Source organism: Ischnura elegans, chromosome 10 (genome assembly GCF_921293095.1).
Source record: "Ischnura elegans chromosome 10, ioIscEleg1.1, whole genome shotgun sequence".
Taxonomy (NCBI): Eukaryota; Metazoa; Arthropoda; class Insecta; order Odonata; family Coenagrionidae; genus Ischnura; species Ischnura elegans.
In genome coordinates this window covers 92,968,413-92,996,378 of record NC_060255.1, presented here as the reverse complement: position 1 = coordinate 92,996,378, position 27,966 = coordinate 92,968,413, and the positions used below count along the sequence as shown (strand labels likewise).

The 27,966-nt window shown below is 37.1% G+C and overlaps 1 protein-coding gene and 1 long non-coding RNA gene across 9 annotated transcripts in view; one reads left to right on the top strand and one right to left on the bottom strand.

The window, feature by feature from the left end:
- The window catches only part of LOC124166509 (tumor necrosis factor alpha-induced protein 8-like protein), a 242,900-nt gene extending 216,001 nt beyond the window's left edge, over positions 1-26,899 (top strand). For 7 of the 8 annotated variants that reach the window (XM_046544051.1, XM_046544050.1, XM_046544047.1 and 4 more), the window contains 2 exons: positions 15,287-15,438; positions 22,459-26,899. In XM_046544051.1, coding sequence (XP_046400007.1) covers positions 15,289-15,438; positions 22,459-22,872 — 564 coding nt within the window. In that variant the 5' untranslated portion in view covers positions 15,287-15,288 and the 3' untranslated portion in view covers positions 22,873-26,899. Of the gene's footprint in view, positions 1-10,473; positions 10,609-15,286; positions 15,439-22,458 lie in introns of those variants that run through there. The other variant, XM_046544052.1, reaches the window with a different exon arrangement.
- LOC124166510 lies at positions 17,556-18,954 on the bottom strand. Its single transcript, XR_006866442.1, has 2 exons — positions 18,185-18,954; positions 17,556-18,039 (listed from the first exon to the last, which is right to left on the bottom strand). It is a non-coding gene; the product is annotated as an uncharacterized LOC124166510 (long non-coding RNA).
- Positions 26,900-27,966: the final 1,067 nt, after the last annotated feature.

Below are 27,966 nucleotides of genomic sequence, written 5' to 3'. Positions count from 1 at the left end.
CTAACCTTAGCGACCAGGCGTACACATGCATTCAAAATATACGTAAGACATTGAGTAAGGATTTGTAAAGGGCGGGTGACGTCACTACTTCGGTCCCATCATACCACAAGCGTCTCATTAGTAACGTCGTATTGAGTCGCGTGACTTGCATACGATGAGCATGTGATAAACTATTTCTATGGATTTGGATACCTATAGAAATCATTAAAGGGAAGCTGAGTGATTTTTGATTGGTGGGTAAATTTAATTTTAATGTGTTTTATTAAATTTTTATATTGGCCTAAATCTTCGATCGGGGCTCATTGGTTTGTGATTTTCCCTCATCACGTGACACATATGATGGGTACACGTGCTCACCGAATAGGGTGCTAAGCTACCCGGCCCTACTTTTATCTTCATTCTAAGGTTGAAGCATGATATTTATGAGATGTATAATATTAAGTTACAATCTGAGTGCTTCGTCAGCATCGGATTACAGAAAAATTGACGATTTATTCAACACGAACCACTTTCGGGAGAATAACAAAAAGGTAGACCACTATGGCGGCGGCCGCAATGGTAAACAGTTCTGCTGAGTTCATTTTTATGCACTACAGCCCTCTTCAGAGACCTCTATGGTGTAATCAATGAATACTCTGGATTGTTGACGTCAATCCCTCCCCTAATCCGCTTTCGCTTGCCTAAATCTGCTTGTCGGAGTGGCTTCTTTTTTTTACACGCTTTTTGTCTTTTGCCTTGTCCGCAATGTACGCTCTAGTCTCCTAGTTCCATTTCAGGTGTGCATAGTTTCGCTGTAAAAAGCCCGTAATGTAAACAGAGTGGCCTGTTGCCTTCTTGTCTGTGCTTTGGAATTCGTTCCTTCGATGTTACGTCAATTTACCAATAGTATGTCCATTGCTCTGAAACTTATCTGCTTTCAAGAATGTTTATGTACGAACGCAAGATTGATGATGAATGATGAATGTTCGATGTATTGTTAAAAATCTTCTTCGCATTAAGGTGTACCTTGTATAATATTCACATATTGATTTTTAATTTTGTTTTCTTCTGGTATGAGTGTCTATGTCGATTTATACTTCGTATTTGTTTTGACTAACATTATTGCAATTCAGGTCAGAAGTGTTGCATTTTTTCCATTACATATTATTTATTAGTTGGAGTTTTAAGGTGCCTCAAGGGAATAAATATATTTTGAGGCAATATAAATTAATTGTTATAATCTTACCTGAAACGATTTGTAAAATATTGGGAAACAAAGTAATTCAAGCCATTAAAAAATACCGTTGATTCTCAGCGGGAGGGATTGGAGGCCTAAATAATTATCTGTCATATTTACCCACGGAACAATCTTTTTCTTTCTGTATAGTCGTCTCCGGAAACATCTCCAGATGCTGTTTTAATTCCGCTTGCTTACATAGTTTGGCTATGTTTTGAGTTTGGTGACGTATGACCAGCAGTGTTCGAATTTTATGTTTAGCGGAATTTATAATATATTTCATCATCTATCAACCACTTATTTAACTTGTTTAAACTTGTTTAAATTCTCTCTGTTGTGTTAGTTAGTTAAAATAAAAAATATTTACTTTTACCTATTATGTTGTTATGTTGCTATGCATTGTTATTTTTTATAACAAACCAGTTCGGTCTTCAAACTATTCAGATATTTAATGAGTGTTACATAAAAACACCTAAAGTAAGCCCTGATTAAGGTGAATAAATTCCCTTAGACGTTATTAGATATTAGAATGAAAGAATTATTGTTTTAACGGACCGACCATACAAAGAGAACACAATTTTAGAATTCATGAAGTTATTTCACTGTTAATAAAAACGAGCCGCAGATATTCCCCTAAGCCTCTGGTTATTAATGGCTGCTTGTGAGATTTGCAGTGGGTAAACATACTTTGCGAAGTTTAACTATCAGATTTAAGGCTGGCTATGTATTCGTAAAGGTCTTCGTCTGTCTACATTAAGTGGCCAATGGTGTATCAACTCACTTTTGGAGAAAAGCGTCAAAAAATCTATGCCAGCCAAAAATTATAATTAATTAATGATTTTCTAATCTTACGTCTACCGAAGACATCTTCAATTACATATTTACTGTTAAGTGTCAATTGCACTTAAACACGCAACCTCCATGCTTTTCGGCGTGTGACGTCAGCTTGCACATATAACAAGGAGAGTACACGTCTTTGGCCTTCGTTTATTTTTGTTGTTCTCTTTCGAGTTATCAAAGAATTTTCAATTTGTACTTTTCGATTTGAACCCTCTTGAAGTAAAATACACCAAAGGATGAAGTTCGCCATGAACAAATATTTGACTTAGCCGGGATTCGAGCCCGGATCTCCCGATTGCCGGTCAGGAGTGTTAAGCAGTTCCACCACCAAGCCATTTTCTCAGAGCGAACTTCGGGATGGGTTTTACCGGAGAAGATGTTGACGTCACAAGTCCACACTGTGGCACATATGGCGAGGGTCGTACTCACTAAGCCACTGTCGGAGTGAAAAACCCTTATTTTGTCGCTGGTCAGCGACGACAAATTTCAAAGCACTGCAGGAACAAGTGACTTTGTACGCAGTCACAAGTGTATGAATAGTTTGTTCGAGAAATTCTTTACTATGGATGAAAGTACTAGGAAATTCCAGGTGATGATTGAATTGGTGATGACGTAGTGGATGATTGCCGCTCGAAGGGAAATGAAGCTGATGGCATCTCCATTATCGCATCTCCGCTGCTGTGGAGATCATTACAACGTAAGCACTGTATTTTAACTCATCATTTAAGTTGTGTGCAAGTTGACGTCACGTTTCTAAAAACCAATGGATGAGCGTTCAGGCAGTTAACGACGCGAAAAAGAATGGAAGTTTGAAGGTAAATTAAAACTTAAATAGACTAAAAATTAAAGATAGAGTGTCCGGCGTGATACGGTGGAAATCTTTAATATTCAGCTTACAAGGGGAGACCACGTACCTTGCTCCGCCTTTTTCAGTGCCGTATTTTTTATGGCATTATGAGTGGTGAACATATCTCTGAACTAGTAGTGGTTCCGTTGAATGGACCTTAGTTTGGCTGTAATTAATTAATTTTCATGCGGTATTTTTCACAAGCCGTATATAATTCTAAAATTTCGCAATACTCTGCAGACAGGTTAGGTGGGGCAGTGGTAGCGTACGTGATTCCCACTCAGGGGGCCAGGGTTCGGGGCTTCGTCATGGCAGTTTATTTTGTTCCCAAAATATTCCGTAGCCCTTCCAATATAATAACAAGAAGCCCACCAACAAATGTCATTTCTTCGGAAAAAAAAGCCACTGTTACAGCCCCCCGTTGATCTTTCGGTATATTTTTTTAGGAGAGTCGCAAGTGTAGCCTTCATTTCTCCGCGTTTGAAATGACGCTGCTTCAATACCTAAACGCCATTATGATGATTAAAAAAATTGTCTCATGTCTATGCTTGCTGCAATTAAAATTAATGAATAACTTGACGCCGTATGATCACAATGAAGGCAACAAAATAAACTGCCATGACGAAGCCCCGAACCCTGGCCCCCTGGAGTGGGAATCACGGGAATTTCTCAACTGACAAGTGATATTACTAAGCTGGAGACTAAAAATGATTTCGTTATTCCCATCCAACCATCTGGCCGCTGAGACCTCCATCAATAGCGTCAGTACCCCATGCTGAGACTTCAGTTGCGCAGTGGGATCTTATCTGTATTTTTCTCTGTCACTGCGAACACGGAAAGCATGCTATTCGAAAAAGCACTCCGGTGTGGAAGTCGTCAAGCAGTGGGCGAGTAACTTTGACGCACTCGTGCTAAGGGAGCGGTGGATAACGAACAGAAACCACATGTTGTAATTGTGTGCTCGATATGACAATTACTTCGATCCGAAGAAAGAAATTCTCGAAAGGAAATAATAGTTTTCTCAACTGGCAACTTGCTGATATTATTAGTTATGTTCATTATCATTATTGAAGTACTCCACCGATTATGGTATGTTTCCATGGAGTATTTACGAAGTATTCTTGCAGTCCTCCCTCCCTTCATGGACTTCCCTCTTCAATAGGGTGGTTTCCTATTTTTTTATTGCCTTAATCGAAAGATTAGTACTCCTGGAGTACGCAATTCAAGCTTTTAGATTTTTAAATGACGATATATATTTTTCGCGATTAAACGAAAAGTGAAAATTTTCAAGCGCGCGAAAACGCGACGGCTAAGTAGGAATGATGAGAAAAGTCCGTGGTTCCAGCTGTCGCCGTGTGAGGTGACCTTGGGGCGAGGATGTGTGCGCCATTGCGATGCAGGCTGCTTGCAGGTAGCAGAGTACCCTGCTAGCAGGTAGTGCTTGGCTTAAATAAGGATTATTATTACCCTATCAAACGAAGGAAACTTTCCGAACTTGGGTTATTCTAATGGGTGATTATAAAGAGATGTTTCCCTGAAGTTTGTGCCTCATGCATGCATTGGTAATCTCAGACGATGCAAAACTCTTATCTACTCGTATAGAAACTAGGTCCCTGTGACGTCACGTGGAGTGGCATCGCATGGGCGCCAATCTGGTATTTTTCAAATGAGGTTAAAATTGACCATTGCCCTTCGTCTAAACCGGTATTTCTAAAACCAAATAATTTGTATATTATGAATACACTAATGGTGGGTAACGAATCGCAATCAATGCATTTCGTTTACTTTGATGAAGGAAACTATACCCTATTCAAAATAAAGCCTTCTCGCTTTCATTCTATCTGAAAATCCTATTCTTTTCCTTCCTCTCCCTCTTTTACCTCATATTCCGTCTAACACTGTTTTCAACATCCTCTCCACTAGTGACTCTTCTAATATGTTCCATAGAAGTAAAGATACTATTTTTCCTAGATTAATCAGAAAAATGGGTAATAGATTTCATTCACCCGCGCGAAAACCGGAGAAAAGTTTATTAACTCCTTCACAGTTTTCCTCCGATTTCTGTGATGGTTTTTCTTTCCGTATAAATTTCTCCCACGTGCCACTTGAAAAGTGTTTTCAATTTTTTCTTCATCTAATGCGTGTCTGGTCATGTACGTTCGATACATGTCTCATAGCAGCGAGGCGCGACTACTCTCTCGACGACAGCGCCAATAAAGACGTGGATATAATTGGAAGTTTTGAAATTTCGTAAGAAGTTATTCGTTAATTTTTTTTTCCAGCAAAGTTCGCCATATTTTTTTTTTGTTTTGGTAAATTGGTGTCATTCGTAATGGCTTACAGTCTATTTAGAGCTTGAAGACATGTCCATTTCCCCCATATTAGACGATTTCATACAGTATCTTGAGAACATACGGAAAGGTCTCGACAATGCGCAATGCATGTTAGACCTCATCTCCACGATTTCCTTTTATGTAGCCCTATGTGGTTTTTCTGGTTAATTTCGAAGACGTCAAGCTAGACTTTTCTACAGATGAGACATATAAACAAGTAAGTTACTCCATCATGCCATAGCTAGTCTTGAAATGTATTTAACTATGTAAATCGTTGTAAAGTTACATGATTAGATTGCTATCTGGCTAAACATGTGGTTTGTCTGATATGACCAAATTTATTCTGATCTCCTCTATTTTTTTCAAAACTGCTTCATTTTTGCGATACATTTTCTTTCCGTAGATATTATTCTATCGTACAAGATAAAAAGCGTTTTGACTTATTTCTCCTTGCAATGCGTGCCGGGTCATAATTTCGATAGGTTTCTTAGCAGCTAGGCGTGACTCCTTCCCCTGCCCTCTGAATGGCAAGACGAACTCAGAAATAGGTGCAAGTTTTGAAATTTCGTGAGGAAAATATTCATTTATTTTCTTGGCCATGTCATAGATAAATTGGTCTGAGTCTTGGGAAGTTTTGGATGCTCATGAAAAAATATTGGTTAAAGATTTTCTTGCCAAGGTATCATATTCTTTTAGGTAAATTCATGTCAGCCATGATTGATATTTGATTTTTCCTCTAAATTGTATTATATATGTATATGTCCATTTTTATAATTTAGGTGGTTAAATAGAGCTATCCGAGGACTTTTTTCTAAAGTTTTGGCAACTCGCAATGCATTTGTCTTTTTCTTTGAATTTATCGTTAATGCAACGATGAAAATGATTTTTTTGTCGTTGCCAAAGGCTTCAAGCCACTCTATTTTCAATTTGAGTCAAAGAAATGGTTCAAGATCTCAATCATTCCATAACTAGATCTGTTTTTCTAATGAAATTTGAAAAGTCGATCGATTTGATATCAAACTGCATACCAGTACGGTGTGATGCGTATGATATTAAAAATTCGACCTTCACTTATTTTAATCTGATTTTAATTTTTTTCAATAAACCTTCCTCGTTTCTTTTTCTCACATTGGACCGCTTTTTCTCGTCCGCTGCGATAGATTTTCTTTTCATCAAAAACTTTTTCCCTCGTACGAAAATTGGAAAGTGTTTTTTTCCTCCTCTTGCTGTGCGTGTGTGATCATATTGTTCGATAAATGTATCATGGCAACGAGGCGAGACTCCTTCTCCCCCCCCCCCAACCCTTCTTCTGAATGCCGAGACGACGAATAATAAGACGAGGGAATTATTGTCGCCTCGCCGTCACATTCCCCGTGGCTCATTCAAGGTTTCTCTCCGTCGACTCTGGAATAAAGTAAGAAAAATATATTTAAAAATCTCCCCAGATCCACCACCCTCCCCCTACCTTCCTGTGAACAGAAGTGTCTCACCAAGCACTTGCAGCCGTTGTTTTTTTTTTTCTTTCTTTTTTATTCCTGCAAAAATATAAACGTTTTTATTTTTTTATTTTACAGAGTGTAATCTCTCTCTATGACGTACCGTAAAAATGTTAAATTACTTTCAACATATTTTGTATGTTTTTTTTTTGTCGGTATAGGGGGAAATGCTGCGTAGGTAATATTATCTACTCGACGTTTCACTCCTCCGACTGGGAGCGTTTTCAAGAGAATAACGGCTCTCGCCTTCCGTGAAAATTCAAATCGGGGCAACAATGGGGTAACGAAACCTATATAAGCTCGGGACGAGAACGGTTTCCCTCCCATACACCCCCTTTTAAAAATCCCGCACTTAGCTTTCCAAACAAAAAGGGTCCTCTGCACAGCCATGATTAGACCCATACTCACGTACGGTTACCCCGCTAGGGGCTCAATCGCACGTACACACCTACACAAACTTGAAGTCCTCCAAAACCGGGCTTTAAGGACAGGAAATATGAGGGTTCTAGGTGAACCCTCTCTAGGATACAATACACCGGGGCCGGGACCCAAGCCCGTGGATTATGCGCCCAATCACCCGGGGAGGGGCTGGAGAGGAAGGAAAAAGGATAGAGGCGCCGCCGCGATGGGAGCCCGCCGACGCCTCTGGGGAAGGATAGGAGCGGAAGGGAGGGGACGGGGAAAAACACCTTAACGCTACAGAGCGAAAAGGGCCCACTAAATAGCGAAACCAGGCACACGCAATTAATTTTCTATCAATTCTAGTGGATTTTCCTATTAGGAAGAAAAATCCATCGATCGAATCGGTAGATGACTTTAAGGACAATCACAGGCGCACCTTGGTACGTCCGCAATACATATATACATGGCAACCTTCACATTAAAACGATACCACAATTCCTACATGACACCGCAAAACCCTTTGAAGACTCCCTACAAAATACACTATTAACACCAATCTGGAATTACCAAGAAAACCCACTCTTCAAATATTACAGATCAAGAAGAGCAATCACTCACCCTACACAGTAACACACAAATAGCCATGTAGACTCATTACCGCCAATCACGCAAATTGCCGAGAGCCGATTGCCAGCAACAGCTGAACATCAGGTACTTAACTGCTAACCACAGTTACCAAACATGCGTTGCGTTGCGGTTTCCCTCCCATTCTCTTGAAAAATCTCCTAGTAGGAGTGAAACGTTGAGTAAGAAAATATGTGGATACGCAGCAATTCCCGAAAGCAACCAACAGCATTGATAAAAAAAACTGTGAAAATCTTGATACGAAAATTCAGAAACCCCTTTTACATATTTTTAGGTCGTAAAAAAAAAAAACAGGTAAAAAAATTTAAGGTCCTCAGCTTGCGTAGGTACATTTGACTCCGTGTCTATCGCATCGACCCATTTCTCCCGCGCACCTTTCTCTCCTGGGGGACTGAGGGTTTACGCAATAAGATCGCTGCTGCTGCAGGAAGGAAGCTGGACCCGTCCGCCGGACCTCTTTATCGCCAAGACTCGGTCCTTTCTCTTCAGCGGGGGGGTGGGGGTGCGAGAGAGGGGACTTGGGGTTTTTCGTCTGTGATTCCGCTCCAGCGGTGCCGGGGGCGCTACAGGAAGATCTCCCCGAACCCTTCCCCAACCCCGCTTTGTCCCTTACTTCGAGGTTTTTCAAACTGGTGGCGCCACGTGAGGGATCAAATAAATTTCACCTGCAGACCTCCTTCTAAGGGTATTTGTTTTTACGAATAACTATAACGTATTTTTCTTCTAAAACTCTTGATTTATATCACTTCGGTCATTTATTTCTTTTGTACTTTCTATACTTTTGAACTTTCCCCATTTTATTAGGGATGGACGGATCCAGGATTTTTCTCGGATCCGGATTCGGATCGGATCCTTGATTTTCGGAGCAGGATCTTTCGGATCGGATATTTTCGAATCCAAATGCATTTTCTAATTCCTGACGCTGAGATTCCCCCCATGATTGTTCATTCTCTTGGGAAGAGTCACACTATGTGCCAGTCGAATTTTGCCTTTTTTATTTTTCACGGCTGAAATTCTCCTACGTAACCTCTGCGAGAGCTTTCAAACAAAACGGTTCATGAATCGCATGCGACGGAGCATTCGAAGATAGAATCGGAACTCTTTCCACCGTTTCCACCGTTGGATTCACTGAAACTATTAGGTATTTAAAATTTCGGATCCAGATCCGATGTCTTCCGCGACTTTGGATCCGATGTATCCGATCCGACCATCCCTACATTTTATCTTTCTCAATTTTCATTCTTCTCCCGATAAAACACTATTCCTTGTTTCAGGTCTATTTGTGCATTTATTGAAAGTTGTTATTGCAATATGGATGGCTTTATTTAGTTTCTGTGGAATTTAATATGTCTATTGAAGTTCTTCGAATTTTTTTATTGTTTCCTAATTGTAAAAGCAAGCTAATTTTTTATTTCTATTAAGTCTTAAGGACCTTGAGGGTCCACGACAGTAAACGTTTTTGTATATTCATTATTATTACTATTATTATTATATCATCATCACTGGTCAACAATCCTAGGATTGGTTTGACGCAGCTCTCCACTCAGTTCTCCTATCAGCTAATCACGTATATAAATTGAGTGGAGTAGCTGCGACTTCTCGGGATGATAATGTGGTGGTTTCCCCTTGCCGTCCACATCGCAGCACTACAGCCGTTATAGTAAATGCTACCACGCCCGTAGTGAAATGTGTGTCGCTGTACCGACCAGTATGGTCTCCACCTTCTCCATGTGAAGAACAGCTGCTGCCCTCTCCCCCGGGTGATGAGAGGCATAATTGTTGGCGGCCCCCAGTCGCCAAGTCACGGTATCTTCACAGGTTTCGGTATCATTTAAATGGCCTACCTTACCAAGGGTAGCCCAATAACCCCTCAGAAACACCGCCGCTTTTTGTCCACAACTGCTTATTCGACGAGAGAACTCGATTGTCTCGCTGTTAACCTCTATATCTAAAGGTCGACCCACCATCCGCAACCCGGTGGACGCACTCGGTGGCTTTAAGCTCAGCCGCGAGTATTATTATGTAGCCATTTAATATACCGAGTGTTGGTCGTCATTGAAGATCAGTTGGTGCGCAGGATAGCGAGGGGAGGCTCAGGAAATAGCCTTTCTCGATTGGCAGGGAGATGAGGAATCACAGCGAGGTCTCTGTGGCGTACAGTCCTTGTCCTCCGTCGAAAAATCAAGGATTTTCACGTGTCCTCATTTCCTATTGTTTGCAATTCCAATTTTGAAGATGAAAAATATTTTTCAACGGAGATGAGGGACCACATTGTCCGGCTGCCCGCATTCATATCCGAAGGAGAATTATAATTCTCGATTTCGGACATTACAAGGGTCTTATTATGAAACCTCTCTTTCCAAAATACTTCCACGTGTGCTATTGTGCAGCAGTAATGCTTGTTTTTTTATATTATCGGGATATCATGTCTGACTAGAGTTCAAGCCGTTGTATTATTTTGAAAATTTTTACGTTACCAGAATTTCTCCAGCTCAGGTCAATTGAGTTGAAGTTAGTTTCTAAAATACAAACTCCACCTCAAACTCAGCTTGAGTCTCAGATCTGAACCACTTGGTAAGAATGAATGAGCTAAGAAATATATGCAACTGTTGGGCAGTCATCAGAAAAAGAGCCACAAGGAGTGGAGTAGCATACTCCGTAGCTATGGGACTATGACAACGTCAACAGTTATAAATTTTTTCCCGTACCATGAAAATATGAAAAAAGTAATTTAAGTGATGAATCAGATATTTGTTCCTGGAAGATAACATATTTGTGTATTTCTTTTCGGACCCACGTACCTGTTTGTTGGTGGATATTTTCTTCATGGTGAGCGAAAGTCAGAAAATTATTCTTTTATGTGAAAAATAATTCTTTTCGGTATATTTTATTATTTTTTGTTTGACGATAATGTTTTTTTTTTCTACAAGACTTCTGAAATTCCATAGCCTTTCAAGTAGCTACCTGCATTATAAAGTGTATGTATTAATTGTTGTGAAATATAGTAATCGTCGATAGCTAGCTTTTATGGATTGGTTATAGATGTACCAATTATATAAAATAGCATTCAGTTACTCGAGAAGAAAACCAGGTAACATTATGCTTTTATCGAACTGCCAATTCTCGTCGAAATGTCCACCAAATGTAGGATTTATAACTTATTTCACGTGCGAGAATTGCCATGTCAGTATAGGTATACTGTCACCGAAAACCTCAAAAAATTTAAATATAAATCATCTCGGTAATTTATGTAACATACCTACTTTTTCCATATTACATACTAAATATATGTGTAAAAATGTATGCGTTGCCATTGCTCGCTGATAAAGGATACCGTTTATATTGTCATGAGACTTCAAATGCCTAAAATTTCTTCCTCTACTTCCCCGTAAAATATTCAAGGTTAGCCCTGATTGACCCTGTAAATTAATTTTACCGTAAGCATATCCAGTCTCGAGCCAACTTGAATTAGGAAGCGTTATTTGGATTTCTGTGTTACAGTAGTTATTCTGTTTATATTGCCGGAAAATCTATGTTCTTTATGAAGCGAAAGTGTTACTTTGGTGCACTTCTTCTAAAGAGTTACTTTGGTGTCATCGTTGCAGCAATCGAGTGTTTCAAACGACTTGTATATCCATGGTATGCAACCCTCTACTTATTTGTGAAATGCGGGTGGCAGACTGCATGGAGCTCGCCCGCTATCAAAGTAGTTAAGGCAGATTTCACGAATGTTAACCTATTTCCGTCCGGCAAACTTTCTAACAATCAAAATAGACGTTGTAGTTATAAACAAATTTTCAAGTTTCCTCTTTTTTCCTGGATATATAGGTCAATGTTAGTGCATTTATTGTTAATGTTACGCATAGCTCTAATTTGGGGTGATTTCTCTCAAAATTTTTAAACTTCATCCTATCTTTTGTGCCTAATACGTATATTAAGTCTTCCTTTTCAAAGCAGGTTAAAAAATACAAAATCCGATTATATTCGATACACCATCCAAGTCAATGAAGTATAATTGGTTTAATGAAATGCAAAATTAAGCAAGGAAAATCATTATACGTCATAATTTCCCCTTCATTTTTTCTGCTTAGTTATTTGCATTCAAACTCTTGTCTACGATTTTATTGAGTCGGAAATTAGACCAGAAGACAGCATCCCAGTATCGATCGCCTCCAATTTCTAATCCTTCTAAAATCCACGAAACTCAGTCTCGGTATTTTTGCTCTTAAGCATTTTTTAATGGATTGGACTGCCTTTGTTAGTGTTTTATTTATTTCTCTTTTTTTTAATTTTTATGAATGAGAGGTCATGGAGTGCCATTTCGGGAGAATGGTTGTAACACTTAAATAGTATCATAACTAAATATTGCCTCTCAGTATGCTGCCAGTTGAGAAAAATACGATCCTTTCGAAAATATCTCTCTATTGTTATACCAAGCCCAGAATACACCATGTTGTTTCTGTGCAAAACTACCTTAATCGGTAGAATAATTCTGTTGCACCACATTTTGAAGGCCTCTACCCTTGAGTTCTCCACTGCTGTTATTGTCCATTGTCCATGCAGTGGTGGTCTGCTTTGATTGGAGGGTTCAAGATGGGGGCCCTCTTTACCGGGGGATTCGTTGGTCCCACCCCCTTAAATTTTAGGAAACTGCATGCCCGCACATGGATTTTGACGCTATTCTGGATCTTAAAAACTACATAAAAGTTAATGAAAAATGCCATGAAAAGTGAGAATTTCACATCTTATCAAATGTAATGATGTATCATGGTTGTTTTATCTATTAAGTGAATTTTTTTCTTGAAACTGGACTGAAATCTAAAAAAAAACTCATAATAAACCTTTTCTAATAACGGTTTCAAGAAAGCATCAGGTTCTCTTTTAACTTCGAACGCCTTGATTTTAAACATTTTTCACTATAATCTTTTCACACTTATTATGTGGTAAATAAAGCAACTAATGGAAACGTATTATTTTATAATTGCAAAGAAACTTTGTTTCAAGTAATCCAAGTCTTTTTTTTCATACACCTTTCATATGTGCTTCACGATAGACGCGAGCATTTTGAGGGTACCCTAAGCATGGGGCCCTTGGCGAACGCCGACCAGCTGACATGGTCAGACTGCCCCTGTGTCCATGGCTCACTTCCTTAGAGAAAAGCAGTAATACAGTACATTCCGGTTAATTGGGACATATCAGGACTTGTGCACTTAGCCCCAATTAAGCGGCTGCCCCAATTAGGCCAACTGTCTTGTATATGAGCATTAAAAACTTTGAAATGGTAGAAAGAAGACTGAAGAATGTTTATCATGCAACATAAATTTATTAAACTATTAATTTGATTAATAAATCATCGAGTTTAGTTAACTTATTACATTTTTAAGAATTATAACATTTTTGTTTAAAATATTTTTCACAGCCATGAATGAATGTCTTTTACTGAATCCTATTAAAGAAAGGTCCTATCCGCTTGCGGATACTATAACAACAAGATCTTTCTAAATAGGGCAAGAATAGGAACATTTTTGAAAAATAAGAGTAAATCAAAGGAGGAAAATATTTAAAAAAAGTATTCTGAAAACATAAAATTTTAATTTTGTGGCGAGTATAGGGTCTATGTCGCCGACTCATGGCCCAATAAAGCGGCATGCTGTCCCAATTAAGCGGAGAATACTCTGGGATATTCCTCTATTGGGTTCTGTTCTTCAAGATCTCCCCCAATTAAGCGGCTGCCCCTAGTAACCGGTGGACCCATTAAACGGAATCTACTGTAATTACAATTTCTTTTATTAAATTTACTCCACGAAGTACAAATTTCAAAGCTTCCCTATGGTTATATAAGAGCCGAAATTTTGTAAAATGGGTATCACAGTCGAAAGTTGCTGTACTCCTAAGGAGTTTTTTTTTCCAGGATGCAGATGAACTTGATGTTCTGGTATTGTATTAAATTATTTGAAAAATCCTCATACATTTGTACATATGCTGTCATAAAACTGTCTTTCATCCAGTACCAGATGCTGTACATATGTATACAATTTATGTCCCTTTTTTATGCTTGAATGTCGTATCATGGTCTATATTTTGTTAATCTGTTTCTGCTACTATAAGGCACCATTGCCCTGACAAAAATCATGAGCCTGTGAGAGACTTTGGTTAGGTTTTCAAGGGGATTGCATGGAATTTCATCAGAATCCATTGGAAAACTTGATGGAGGTGCCCTTGACATTTTTTTTACATTTAAAAACCCTATTACAATTTTCCCCCTGGTTTGGACCCCAACCCCCGAACAAAATTCCTGGCTACCCCACTGCTCTCAGTCATTGAAACTAGCGGCATTAAATTATTTTTGTGGCAGTACTTCGTTTTTGCTTTGTTCTACCATGAATATTATTTCGTTCCACCAAGTAATGCCGAAATCAGTTGATTTGATTGACCAAACCTCTTCAATCTATAAAGGGAGAATTTCAGAACCTCTTGAAAGCCACTCATTTTCGTCAGGGTGATATTGGTTCATTAGAGGTACATGCTTTTGATCACCTAATGGGTCAGAGATGCACCTTGAATGAAACACCGGAGGAGATAAGATCTGATCTTGATTCCATTCCAAAAGAAAGAAGTTCTGCATGCAAGGAAAAAAACATTGACTATTAATTTGAAAAAGATATTCATAAAAACTTTTGGCTGCATCTCTCATACCTGTCAACCTCTTCTAGTTTAATTGGAATGTTTACAAAATTGTGTGGCCTTCACATATCAATAGGGTGTAACAACTACTCATTTTCTTCTAGTCATGTCTGTCTTACCTTTCAAGTGTGGTGAATGTAAAAGTAATTGTACTCATCATGTGTCACTGCCAAATTTCCTTTACAGGATTACTCCTTTAATGCCTCGTAAGCATAATTGGTAAAATTGAGGATGTTTTTTCCTATACTGAAAAGCAGTGAAAATGTACAATATTTTCTTTTTTATGTCATCTGGGTTTGCTGAAGTGTCTTTGGTGATTAAACAATGTGCTATACATTCCATCTGGGAACATCCTTATCATATTGGCTTCTTTGGGTTATCATTGTTGTAGATTTAGTCTGCTTGTACCATCCTGTGAGACATGTACATATCAATTAATCTCATCATTACGGATGGATGAATGAATAACTATGGCTTCTGGCATGATTGTCATGCAGTATTGTGATGGTTTCTTTTCGAATTGGGCATTTGGTATGAAATAGCTTGAGAGATCAAACTGAAATTGCCAAACATATATTTTGAATTTGTAATACATGATTTTTAATCATCAAAGTTAATTATTTAACTTTGCAAAATTGTGTTAATTGAAAATACAAATTCTGATGAAAATATATGTACTTAGATGTGCTGATTGGGATTATTCTGAAAAAAAAGTGGTTCAGTGCACTTGTCTTTTATCACAAAGGTGCATATACTGCATTTCGTATCTCTCTCTAAAAAATTCAATGGAATCAATTTATTGAGGATAATTACTACTTTACAGACATGGCAGAACACTTCAAGGCAAGAGACATAGGCCTTCGAGCACAGAAGAAGATATTGAGTCGTATGGCTAACAAGAGTGTGGCAAAAGTTTTCATTGATGAAACAACAGGGAGCCTGCTGGACAATGTTTACAGACTTGCCAAGGCCTATGTGAGTATGATAATAGCACCAATGCACTTAATTTAAATAATTTCTATACACCTCTCCTGATATTCAACGAGCCAAAGATAACCAAATATTTTTTTTATCATCCCAGAAATGCATTTTTCAAAGCTAGACAATAAGTTATCATACTTGTTGAATCTTAGTTGAACTTTTTGTTAAAGAATTTGGCATTACGCTTCTTGCAACAGCTATATGTAGCAGTGGTGCAGCATGGGGAGGTTTTTTGAGGGATGAAACCCCCCTCAGAGCTCACAGAAATTTTTAAGTTAAATCTATTTTACTTAATTGGATCAATATTGCTTATAGAATAGTGTGAGGATTAATTAAATATCCCTTAGAACGCCGTAAAAATCACAATTTTGAACCATTTATCTTAATTTTTTCTGGCGGAAGGCCTCCGCACTAGGGTGGGCCGAAAAAGGTTTTTTTTTCCCTGATCAAATTTGCCCTCTGCGGGAAAGTTGCGAAATGATATAAGGATCTCGCACATAATTTTTTTCAAATCAAATGATATTAACCACTGCCGCCCGAGCTCTAAAGTTTAAAATTTTGCGAAAAATCAGGCTGATTTCAGAATCAAACGGCTATGAAGACGAATTTTATGAAAATATGGGATAATGGATAATATTAAAGAGTGGTTACATGTTTATAGTTTATAAAAATGAAATTTGAAGATTATTTGACAAAATCTATGGCTCAAACAATGTCTATGAATTAACAACAAAATTAGAGTATGGACCACCCGCACAACACAATTTATTTTTACCTGTTTCTAAAATTCCATTTTGGGGGCTAAATCGCAGCTAAAATAATATTTATTTCGAATGAATTTAAGTTTTTAGCAAATATTTTTATAATATAATTCATATGGTAGTAAATAATCCCACAAAAAGTAATAATAAGGTAAATTATTTTAAATTAACATCAATCATAATGACGAATAACGTACCTGTGGAGCTATTTTCAACAAGAAATTCAGCCAAGGCTGAGAAAGAACAGAACCTGAACACCAAGCACTACACTAAGTAGCTCTCTGCTAGTTTCGTGAAGAAACTCCCCATAACTCACCACGAGTTATGTTAATAGTAACCATCTTTTCAATTTTGCCAGAAATTACGTGTGAGCAGCAATCCCTCCCACTCCCACAATTTGACACTGTATGACTTTACCCTTTACTCACGTATTAGAAAAGTTCACAATCTTGTCCCTTTTCCTGCATGTATTAATCTACAATCGACCGTCAGAGGATCCAGCTTCTTTGAGAAAGGAGAGGTGGGATATTCTTCTTAAGAAATCAAAATTATCTCATAATGCGTACAGGTAATGTGAATATCATCACCCAATAAAGTTCTTGTACCTACAACATCCTCCTGAGAGGACACCGGTGGTGTCATGGTGCCGGAACGCCATTCTATGTTTATACATTTGTTATCAAAATGAAAAAAATAGTGATAAAATGTAAATAATGACTAGTAATAAAAAATCACCCAGAGTTATATTTCACTTCTAAAGAAAGTTAAGGGACGTGCATTCCGGCACTGCTAATTTTCCCATGACGTCACTGGAGGACATTATTGATACATATGTGCACATCAATACCCCCGATTGATTTATCCTGCATTCTGTAAGTGAAATTAAGTTTCCTATACATTTTTATGGTCATCCATGAATCAGGTACTCAATAGGGAAGTGCACTAATTTTTTTTTATTGCTGAATTTGAAAGTTTAGCCTAAAAAAGAAACATTAGTATAGTCACTTTTATTTTCTGCATCTGGGGTATGCACTTTCCCAGCCGGCACAACGTTTTAAATAGAACCAAAATATATGTATAATTTCCGTATAAAACGGAGAAATCATATACGTTAAGAGAAATCATATACGTATATCTTGGAGAAAAGTTAGAGAAAAACTAGAGAAATCCAAGAGAAAGATTTCCTAAATACAAGAGAAATCATTTCTCTAACGGCGAGTAGGGCGCCGCGTAGAGGCCATGCAAGGAACTAACGGCGACTAATACTCGATGCTCACTTATTACTACCTTTATTGCTAACTCTAAGCGGGATGAGGTTTCCACACATTTTTACACACAAAAAATCATAAGTCTCTAAAAAAATACCTTTATTTGGGCACATCTACACCTTAATTTAGAAATAATTTTTAGACATCTGCCCGTTCATTCGGTAAATTTAGCGCTGCAATAACATCATCCTTTCCCACATTAAGCTCCATTTAGGGCCCACAGTTCCCCTGTTTTCAGCATATCTGCAAAGAAGTATGGTATAGCTGTTAAACGTGATGACGAGAAAAGAATGAAACTCACCTCCAATGTCGAGGAATAGGTAAAAAAATACTCATATCGAAATGATGATTTTCGTCATATCCTCACAACACTTGGGTTATACTACTTATTTCACAATCAAAACAAACCTAGGTGACAACAATTAAAATATGACTTATACGGTACTTATCTTGACGTTAGATGGGTAAATTTAGCACTGCAATAACATCATAGACGACATAGGACGATGGAAATGCCGGACTATTAGGATACAACAACACCAACGAGTTCCACTCACGTTATTCCGCTAAAAAATAATTTGAAATAGCAAAATTCATACATTAATAACGAACATGGAAAGAAATACTGTTATATAATACGTTATTCCAGCAACATTGCATTAGTAAATGCTAGTCAGCATGGAGAACATAAGAGAAATTAATGATACTCACTTCAAACAACATCTTCCATGCTTCAAATACAGATCCTATTGTTTACATACTCGTCTGCGTAAATTCAAGGGCGTGAGACAGTGCAGAGACTACTGCGTTACTCCATTGGTAAAAGATACTTCATTTTCAACCGCTTTCACTCATACAGCACAAGGAATAATAGAGACAACTTTCAAAACATTCGTGATTGCAACCGTTTCAAACCGTAGTTGTTGTTACTCGAGCAGCATGGCAGCATTTCGATTTCAATCATATCGATTGTATGAATCGATAGTCTTCTTTTATGCCTTTCGGTTAGCAGACGAGAAACATCTCAAAGTTGGGTATTAAGGACATCTCGTCCCCTAAAACGTACCTATTACATGCAGATGAATTATTATAAAGTTGTACCAATGTCAACATGAAATGAAATTTATCGTTAGGGCTAAGGGAATTAAGTTATTCTTAAAATCGAAGCATTTGTACTCATCACAATAACAACCTTTCGCGCACAATGGTCCACTTCGAGAATTTAAAATGCTAAATAGTATGTTATAATTGTTTTTTTAATGGTGGAACAAAAATATTAATTAGCTCTCCATCTGCGTCAGCCCTTTGAATCTGATTTACAAGTAATATCACTGCATTATTAGCGCTAGCGCCGTAAATAATCTTGTGGGCTCTCTGCGAACAGAAAAGATAGGGAAATTCCTACCCTGTGATTTCTCTACAGATATATTTTCTCCATTTTTTCTCTTCCATTTATGTAAAGAATTTCTGCTGTGCCGGCTGGGTTAAAACGTTTTGAAAGTCGGAAAATTTCATGTTGCGCTGAAACACAGTGCCTCCATCTTGATTGAGATGTGACGTCACAAGGCAGTAGTCACCAGTGGAGTATCGCTGTATTCCGTCGCCTTCTTTAGCGCGGCGAGAGTTTCCGGGAATCGGTGGAGTTTGCTTCCTAAAAATGTCGTCTAGTACCGAAAACATGAATTCAAAATAGAATTATAAATGATTTTTTGTTCCAAATTTCATCTCGACGTCGAAACAAAAGCCTGGAGAAGATATTCATCCCCGTTCCTTAAGCACAAGCTATACGGAATAAATGGTTCAAGGCTGCTCCTGACTCTTACCTATCGATGATATTCTGTTTTGAAGATCATTTGAAGGTATTGTAAGATCAAATTGATATTTATATTATTATAATTTACTTAATAGGTACCTCAGTCACATCAGAAAGTGTGTTGAGTCAAAATATAAAATCTTCCAAAAAAGCAAAATATAGCATATAAAGGTACACGGCAGGTCGCGCGGCGTAATTTGTACTCCACTGGTGACGGGTTCATCTTGCTGATCTAAAAAATTAGCTACAATACCTCGGACTTTGAAAACTCGCAATATAGGCAGTCAAAGTACATTGTAAGAATACACGAGACCATTATAGCCCAGAATGTACGTACAATGTCGAAATCCTTGGTTTTCAAAGATTGACGTATTTTATATGCCAGCGCGCCCGGTCCAGGGTTATCAACTTTTATTTCATCCTATTTGTTAGTTGAAATTATATTTCAGAATGGTTCTTTTAGCACAGCTACTGAGGTAAACTGGTACGTACTGAGTACAAGGTACTGAGGTATGTACTGAGTAAGTAAACTCCCTTTGGAGTAATGTGAATTACAAGTGTTCGAGATATATGGCATTTTATATTCGCTTTGTGTTCTTATTAATTATGTCTGTACGCATATTGTTGCTTGCCGCGAGCCTTTAATGGTATGTGCTCTTGCAAGAGTGGTTTTCATTTTTAATGTGGAAGTTGGTCAGTATAAGTAAAGAAAAAATTAACATTTTAGCGCACACCAACCCTTGTAGTCATCGTATCTCGGCGTTTGTAATGACACTGCTAAAATACCTAAACGCCATAATGACGATAAAAAAATTGTCTCATGTCAATGATTGCTGCAATTATAATTAATGATAAACTAGACGCCGTATGATCACAATGAAGGCAACAAAAAATAATGCCATGACGTAGACTTGAACCACGGACCTTCTTGTGTTTTCTTTCCATTGACTCGTGCACTCTACCACTACCCCAACCGACCCATTGGGATTTTAAGGATATTTTGGAGTTATATATATAACTTGTAAAAAGTAACGCATGAAAATTAATTAATTACAGCCTAACTAACCCCCTAATTGAAAAATATGCAGCAAGGTACGTGGTCTCCCCTTGTTAGCCTTAACGTCTCGCATTTCTATGGAGCGTTGAACCTGTCCTCCTTATTCAAAAATTCAGTAACCATAAATACATCAAAGTTTGGTATACCATTTATAAATCGTTGGAATTTTCCTTCTCCCAACCAAGATTATCTTTTCTTGAACCCATCCTGGACAGCGAACCATTGCAACAACCAGCCAGCTCGGAAATAAGGCTAACATCCCATGATTCTAGTAGCGAAGGGCGAACGTTCCGGCCGGCGTGAATACATACGCAACGAATAAGTCTTGCAGCAAACGTCTGAAATAGGTTAATTAGTTTGACTCGGTTCTTACAAAAAAAGTTTTGGCATGATAAACGGCATTGTGCCAAAATATACCCAGCGAAAAATAAATGCCATCATGCATTTATTAAAGATTCAATGTGCTATTCGTACTACTCTTTCCAAACTTGAAGTTGACACGTAAATGAATATTAATATATTACGCAATGATGAAGTCGTTTACTCAAAAGAGAAGCAGCCACATATATAATCTGAAGATATTTTATGACAGCAAAAAACGGATACCCTCAAATTCTGTAATTTTTCTATGCAATAATAGTGGTAGAACTAAACGGTGTAGAAGCTGCCTTCTTCTACTGCCTTGTGACGTCACGGCCAATATTCAACATGGACACCCGTTTTCGCGGCCTTTGAATTTTTCCATATTTCAGACGGTCATCTCGAATAAAGTATTCACTATTAGGATTTAAACTGTGGTTTTACGACATTATGTTATTCTGAACTCTAATTTAAAAAATGTGTTTGGTGCATTTGAAACACTAGTGCACTTCCCTATTGTTCCTTATTAAAGTACATAATCTGTTGGCCTGGGAAACACTTTTTACTCAATATATGAATCCAATCGTGCATCAAAATTGTTGTTAACCAGGTGGAGATCCAGGCTTCAGGTTTTATGGATATGGGGTTGCTAGATCTTGCTGCCTGTATTCTCACCCCTCTTAAAACAAAAACAATCTTAAATGTGCATAATAGTAAGAGGAGCGGATTACGGTCATTATTTTTGGGGGGCCTGATTCATTACTTCTCTGCGAGAATGTTCGAGGTCTGATATAAATAGACATGATGGCTTAGTAATAGAGGCTTTTATATTCCTCAATTATTTTCTTTTATTGTTTACAAAACTTGTAAAATAAAAACTTTCATTGGTATGTTACTTTACAGATTACCATCTTTTCAATTTTTCCAGAAATTATGGTCCCTTGAACCACCACTGAATAGCAATAACACGGGCCAACAATGAAAAAACTTTTTTACTGAAAATACCTTATTATTATGTTTTTAAAGTTGCTGAATCCAAATATGATGGTTTTAAAGTTGTATCACCCACCATTTATTCACATTTTACAGTTAAATTTATGAAATCAAGCAATATTTTTAGAATTTAACAGCTCTTTTATAGTTATAATAAAATTGAAAAAGTAGGTCTCATGAGCAAAGATAATGGGGATTACTGCTGGTACTTCACTGAGAAGTTCAGCAAGCGATTCATTGCAGAAAAAGCTACACAAGAAGCATCAAGGAAAAAAGGGAAAGAAAATGTAGATCAATTCCAGTTGACAAGTGAACCATGTTTTATCACGGTGAAGTAAATACAAACAATGTAATCACGATGAAGTGAACAGTAAATACAAACAATTTTATGATGTAACACAGTGTTTCATTGATTTCCCTGTACACCGTATAGGGGTATTAGACTAAATATTAAATGCATATTGCTTGGAAACTATGGGTGATACAAAAAAACTAAGGCCAGGTTTGGATTCAGTACATCAAAATCTATAAAGATCAGCTATTAAAATAAAAAAAGTTTTCAAACATAATTTTTTTGTTGGCCTGTGATAATTGTGTGTTAGAATTGTTATATGTGTACACAATTGCACACTTTATTTATACGTGCATGTGTTGAAAATACTAACTGCAAAAAAATTGACGTGGGTGTAAGAGTGTATCATCATATTCCATTTGTGTTTTATCCAAGAAATTGACGCAAAACTATTTCCTAATCTTTTACAGACTGGGAACAAAAAAGAAGCTGAGAAACTAGTGAAGAATGTAATAAAAACTGTGATCAAGCTTGGAGTTCTGTACAGAAATAATCAATTCTCCCAGGAGGAAATTCAAATTGCGGAGAAATTCAAGCAGCGTTTCCACGCCACAGCGATGGCTGTTGTGAGCTTCAGTGAAGTGGACTTCAGTTATGACCGGGCGTACCTAATGCAAGCGTTGACAGAGTGCTGTGCTACTCTCAGGTTACTCGTTCGAAGACATCTCAGTGAAAAGTCCCTCAGTCGCATTGACACAACGTTTGCCTTCTTTGCGAACCCAGCATTCCTGGATGCAGTGTTCTGTCACAATTCTGAATACGGTGAGATTCTTAACAAAATAGTGTCCGACATGAACAAAGCGTTGGATGAAGGAGGCATGTGAGTCTTGAAGCCTTTTTGAAGATGGTGAGTTACTTTCACTCGGGAAGGGTTGATTTCTGTCAGTTTAAATGAGGGTGCTTTTTCCCAACAAAAAAAAGTATCAACTTACAAATACAATAATACTTGGGTACAATATTGCGTAAGCTAGCCTTGAAATGTAGTTTAAAGCACACATTTTTCATGCATATAATTTGATGGTCAATATATGTAGCACTCATATTTTTGAGATGCTAGAAAATTGCTGTACAAGATCCAGTGGTTCATGAGTTTATTTACCCAGTACATAGTTAAAATCAACCTTAAATCATGTATGACATGTTAAGCCTAAGGGTTGAACATGGAAGGAATTCATTTTTTGAATGGACTGCACCATATCTGTTGTTGCTTTAAAGTTTGTGTGATATTATTTAATCTTATTATATGCACAATGTGCACAAAAATGTCACAATTATGAAAATGGGTCAATTTTCAATCTCTTAGGGATTGTGGAAGCTTTTTCATGAAGTTGTTGTCAGAATTTAATTATTAAAAATTCTTAGTTTTGTAAGTGTAGCCCAGTAAGATTTATTATCTTATTGTGTGCCATATTTATTGTGAAATACCTAGGAGTAGGACTTAATCTGATAGGCAATAAGTAATGAGAATAGATGGCCAATTCAATGGAAGTGGCTGAACGTATAGATGTGATTGATTCCATGTGTGTTCAAAGAATTGAGTGGCCCTCAGAAATTCAAGCCTGCCTTATCTTGCCCTAAATATCCATTGGTCATTTAATGCCTAACCAAAAGATCACAGCATGTCGAATTTAGAAAATGTGGTAGTATTTCAGCCATGACATAAATAATGTTGAAAAGGATAACAAGGTGTACCGGTTAAATTCACTTGGTATTTTAAGAGTTAATTTCTCATGCTGGAGAATGTTATTAATATGTATGGAACTCTCTCATATCTTAGCTTTATCTTGTTCTTTTCTTGAATTTTTCCAACTAAGACGAGGTGCTAAAATAATTATTTTTTATTTGAGTATAAATTTATCATGTCATTACTTATGTTTTGCCTGTATCATTCTATGGAGATGTAATACTAAATGAACCTATTACATGCAAAATTTATTAGGTTTATCGATGGCAAAATATTACCAGTTAAACTCTAGTTCAGTTTTCAGAAGTATCATATAATCCTAATTCAAGCCTTTCTATTTACCTGAGTCAAATCATTTTGTTTGGTACCCATAATATAACTTTTTTAATGTTATGTTAATATTTCTTGCTATAAATATCACTAATTGATGTGAAAATATAGATAAAGAATGAGGAAAATATTCATCAGCTTAGCTTCATTTACTCCCTCCATCTATGCTACATGTCAAACTGAAGTTAAGCTTAATTTCAATCATGCTGATATACTACATTAATTCACTAACAGAGGTTCATTAATTAAGCATAAAATTTTGCCATTTTTTAAAACTCTTTATATGTATTTAATTTTTCATTGTCCAAAATACTGATTTTGGTGCATATGCTGCCCATTGATCAGAATTTGTCAAGGATGTGTAACTCGAGCAAAACTCTATGTAAAATACATACTCATCTGAAAATTCAAAAAAAAAATATTATCTATGGCATTCAAGTGATTCACATCCATGCATTAGCCTATAATAGATCAAACTTTTTCTGAATTTCAATGAATGCCTTACAGAGATAGATGATAGAAGGTGCTAAGCATGTTTATGAATGTCTAGCATTATGAAGCAATTGGTGCCTCAAGGATGTTTACTATTGTCATCCTTGAACAAGCTTTATGTTTGGACCAAGAAAAGGCTCGCCACTTCATGTAATGTTGGTGTGGCTAAAATAATGTTACTACATAGTGGTACATATTTTTGTTCACTCATTCGAGTTCATATTTTGATTTTTTTCTCGTCATTTTTGGGCTGATGTGCTTCGTATTTCTGGACGTAGACACGACACAATTTTTTCATTCACGTGGACTGATTGCGAGCGCAGTTGCATTTACGGACTTCATGCACGACTGTCCAATATTGAGAACTTAATTATGTTATTGAAGATGTACACAAGGCACTGCCAATCAATTAAAATCCAGCATCTTTGAATTTTGGGCACATATCAACCACTGTGGACCATATCTCCATCCTGTAACAAATTAGGAGAATATAGGTATATCTCGCCTATACTTGTGAGAGGGTATGTGTGTGAACCAAAGTGATATCAAAAGTAGTTGTGGCCTACTACAAAGGCCTGCTTAAATACTGGGGTACTTAATTTTCATATCAAAAAGCTGGTACCATATTTAATTAGTAAACACTATTTTTTTCTCCAACAAGTTGTCATGATTAGTAGTCATTACTTGCATCCATGTTATGTAGGGAGAAATATATTAAATCCGTACATATACAAGTCTGTTTTGTTATGTAAATACATATGTACTTCTGTTCTTCATTTATTTTTCTGGTCTTCAGTGCACCAATTTTGTACCATGGTGGGCGTGTAGGCTTTTAGCCAACTCTACAACCATCTAAATTTTGTAGATGCCGTAGTTTGCGAGTAATTAGTGCATAGGCTTACTTAGTCCTAAATCAAGAGGTTTGAAGCATTGAGAAACCTGAGCTTAGGTAGATGAGGAGTGCAATTATGCTCAAATTATCAATTTTTTGCATTTCACGTATCAAATAATTACCACTGCTCTCTTCACAGTTTCATAAAGTGTCCACAATCTTGACAGGAAATAATTCATTTCACAATCTGTGCATTCATAATGCTCGGACACGGCCGTGAGAATGATCAAAAACTATGGTATCCATTGTGAAGTGACATGATCTTCCAATTGTTGGACTCTTTTGAATCTTAGACGTCTTACATTCATCTCACTAGTCTTTTTGATGGCGTTATTATGTAAAGCCCCTCACTTTGCTGTAATCAATGCTTGATATAGGGGCCAATGAAGAACATTTTTTAACATAGACCAATAAAGGCCAGAGAAATTTTGATCAACTTTGTGGAACAAAGATGAAAATATCCTAATAGTAGGTAATAACGATAAGTATTTTTGGAGCAAGTTGTAAAATCGTAAATTTATATCTGCTGCAGCTGATGGACCATTGGGCCGTAGACTACCATGTGATCAACTATTTTCATCTTTTTCTTCCATTTTTTTTTGCGCCATGTTTTGGTGCTTTAGTTGGCAAGGAAAAAATTGTGTACTTTTTGGTTTAACTCTGTCGAGGGATTTTTTTTTGCAGGAAAAATATTTTAATGATCTCAATATGTGTAATTATTCATCCTATCCGGCTGTACTTTGGGGCCTGTTGATGCATATCTATCATTATTTCTTTCCATCTCTGACATATTTTAATTGAATATACATTTAAGGTAAAAACTCTTAGAACCATGAAAGAGTTATGCGTATTATGTGAGTGATTTTGGCTGCCTGACTAATTATGCCTGTAAAATACAATTTGAAATTCTAACATGCCAAAATCATTTTAATATCAACCAATTTTGTGTATTAAATACCTACTTCATAGGGATGTTGTAACTCCAGTATTCTTTACAGTAGTACCACAATAATTTGATATTAGAGTGTTTGTAAAGGTTAATTTATTCTCACTTATATTGCCTTGAGGCCAACACAATGTGACTCTGATTATAGAGTCAGTTTATTTATACAAACTTTTACAAAATTGTATCAAATTTATATGTATGTGTATATATTTTCTGAAATTTCCATCCCTTTATGTTCTCGCATTTATGTACATGGTCAATTTTCTTGAGTTGATATGAGATATATCAATCTGATTGTGTGTAATGTGTTTGTGATGTTTATTTAATTCAGGATTTCTCTGAATAAATGGGTTATCCAGAGCTGAGTAACTTTCAATGCTGTTAACGTAAAAAGCCCTGTAGTCAATGGCCGGCATTATGTTTTGATTTGATCATGTTTCCAATGTTGTGGCATATTACTCTCAAATAAATAATCAAGACGTGTCAATAAAAGTTTAAGCATTAAAATGCCTTGTTGAATATTGGTCAACCATTCCCTTAACCCATTGAAAATAAAGTTGAAAATGAGCAAGTAATCAGAATCAGCATTGTGTTACGATCGAGATTTATAGATTAGGGTATGCATATAACTAGGGAGAAATAGAACACTACCCTAATGGACCATTGTGCCAGCCACTGGCGCCGACTCCATGGGGCTTGAGGGGGCCCGAGCCCCCTCAATAATTCGTTATGGGTGTGAGGAAAAAAGGCTTAAGTGTGAGGAAAAGAGGCTTGTCGATTTTCCCTTGAGTGTCCAGATATCGAGATTCGAGTTATCAGGGTTCTAATGTTGATCATATGACTCTTCGAAAATGCTTTAAAAACTTAAAACTCACTACTTATAAAATTTCCCGGGGAAAGATCCCCGGTTTGGGCCCCCCAATATTTTTTGTAAGTCGGCGTCCCTGGTGCCAGCCACCAATCAATGATCACCCATAGAGATAAATGTCCATGCAAAAGGTCAATAGGTCAACAATGGGTAAATCTCCAACCTAACGGCCTCCATAAAATGTAAGTCAAGGTGCCTACACCGAGTCATTGTCATTGTGGGTCATTTGCATATCAGATGAGAAATGCATTTTGGTCATTTGAGTTTGGGGGATAATTTTCCTTCGTGCTGTGGAATATATCTATACATACAGTAAATCCTTGCTCAAGATATTAATATGTGGTGGAGAACCAATTAAAATGTGTGGTGTAAATGTAAAATGTAAATGGTGTAAAATCTGTCACATGTTGAACCTTAATTATATCCAGGGAATCAGTTTGAAGAGCATTACGTATTATATCTTAGTTTTGATATGCTGAAAAAGTGTTCTCTTACCGAATGAGGCATAGAATTATATAATTTGTGACACCTTTTGCGAGTGGAAACAAAATCAGTGAAATTTGAAGTTTTTAAAGGGCCCCAAAATCGGCTCGTAAGATATGCTGAATCCATCTTGAGTCAATGCCATTGCAAAGTGGGCTTTTAATGCACTCATTTTAGGCCCACCATCACATGTTCACCACTGAGCAGTGGCACCGACTCCATG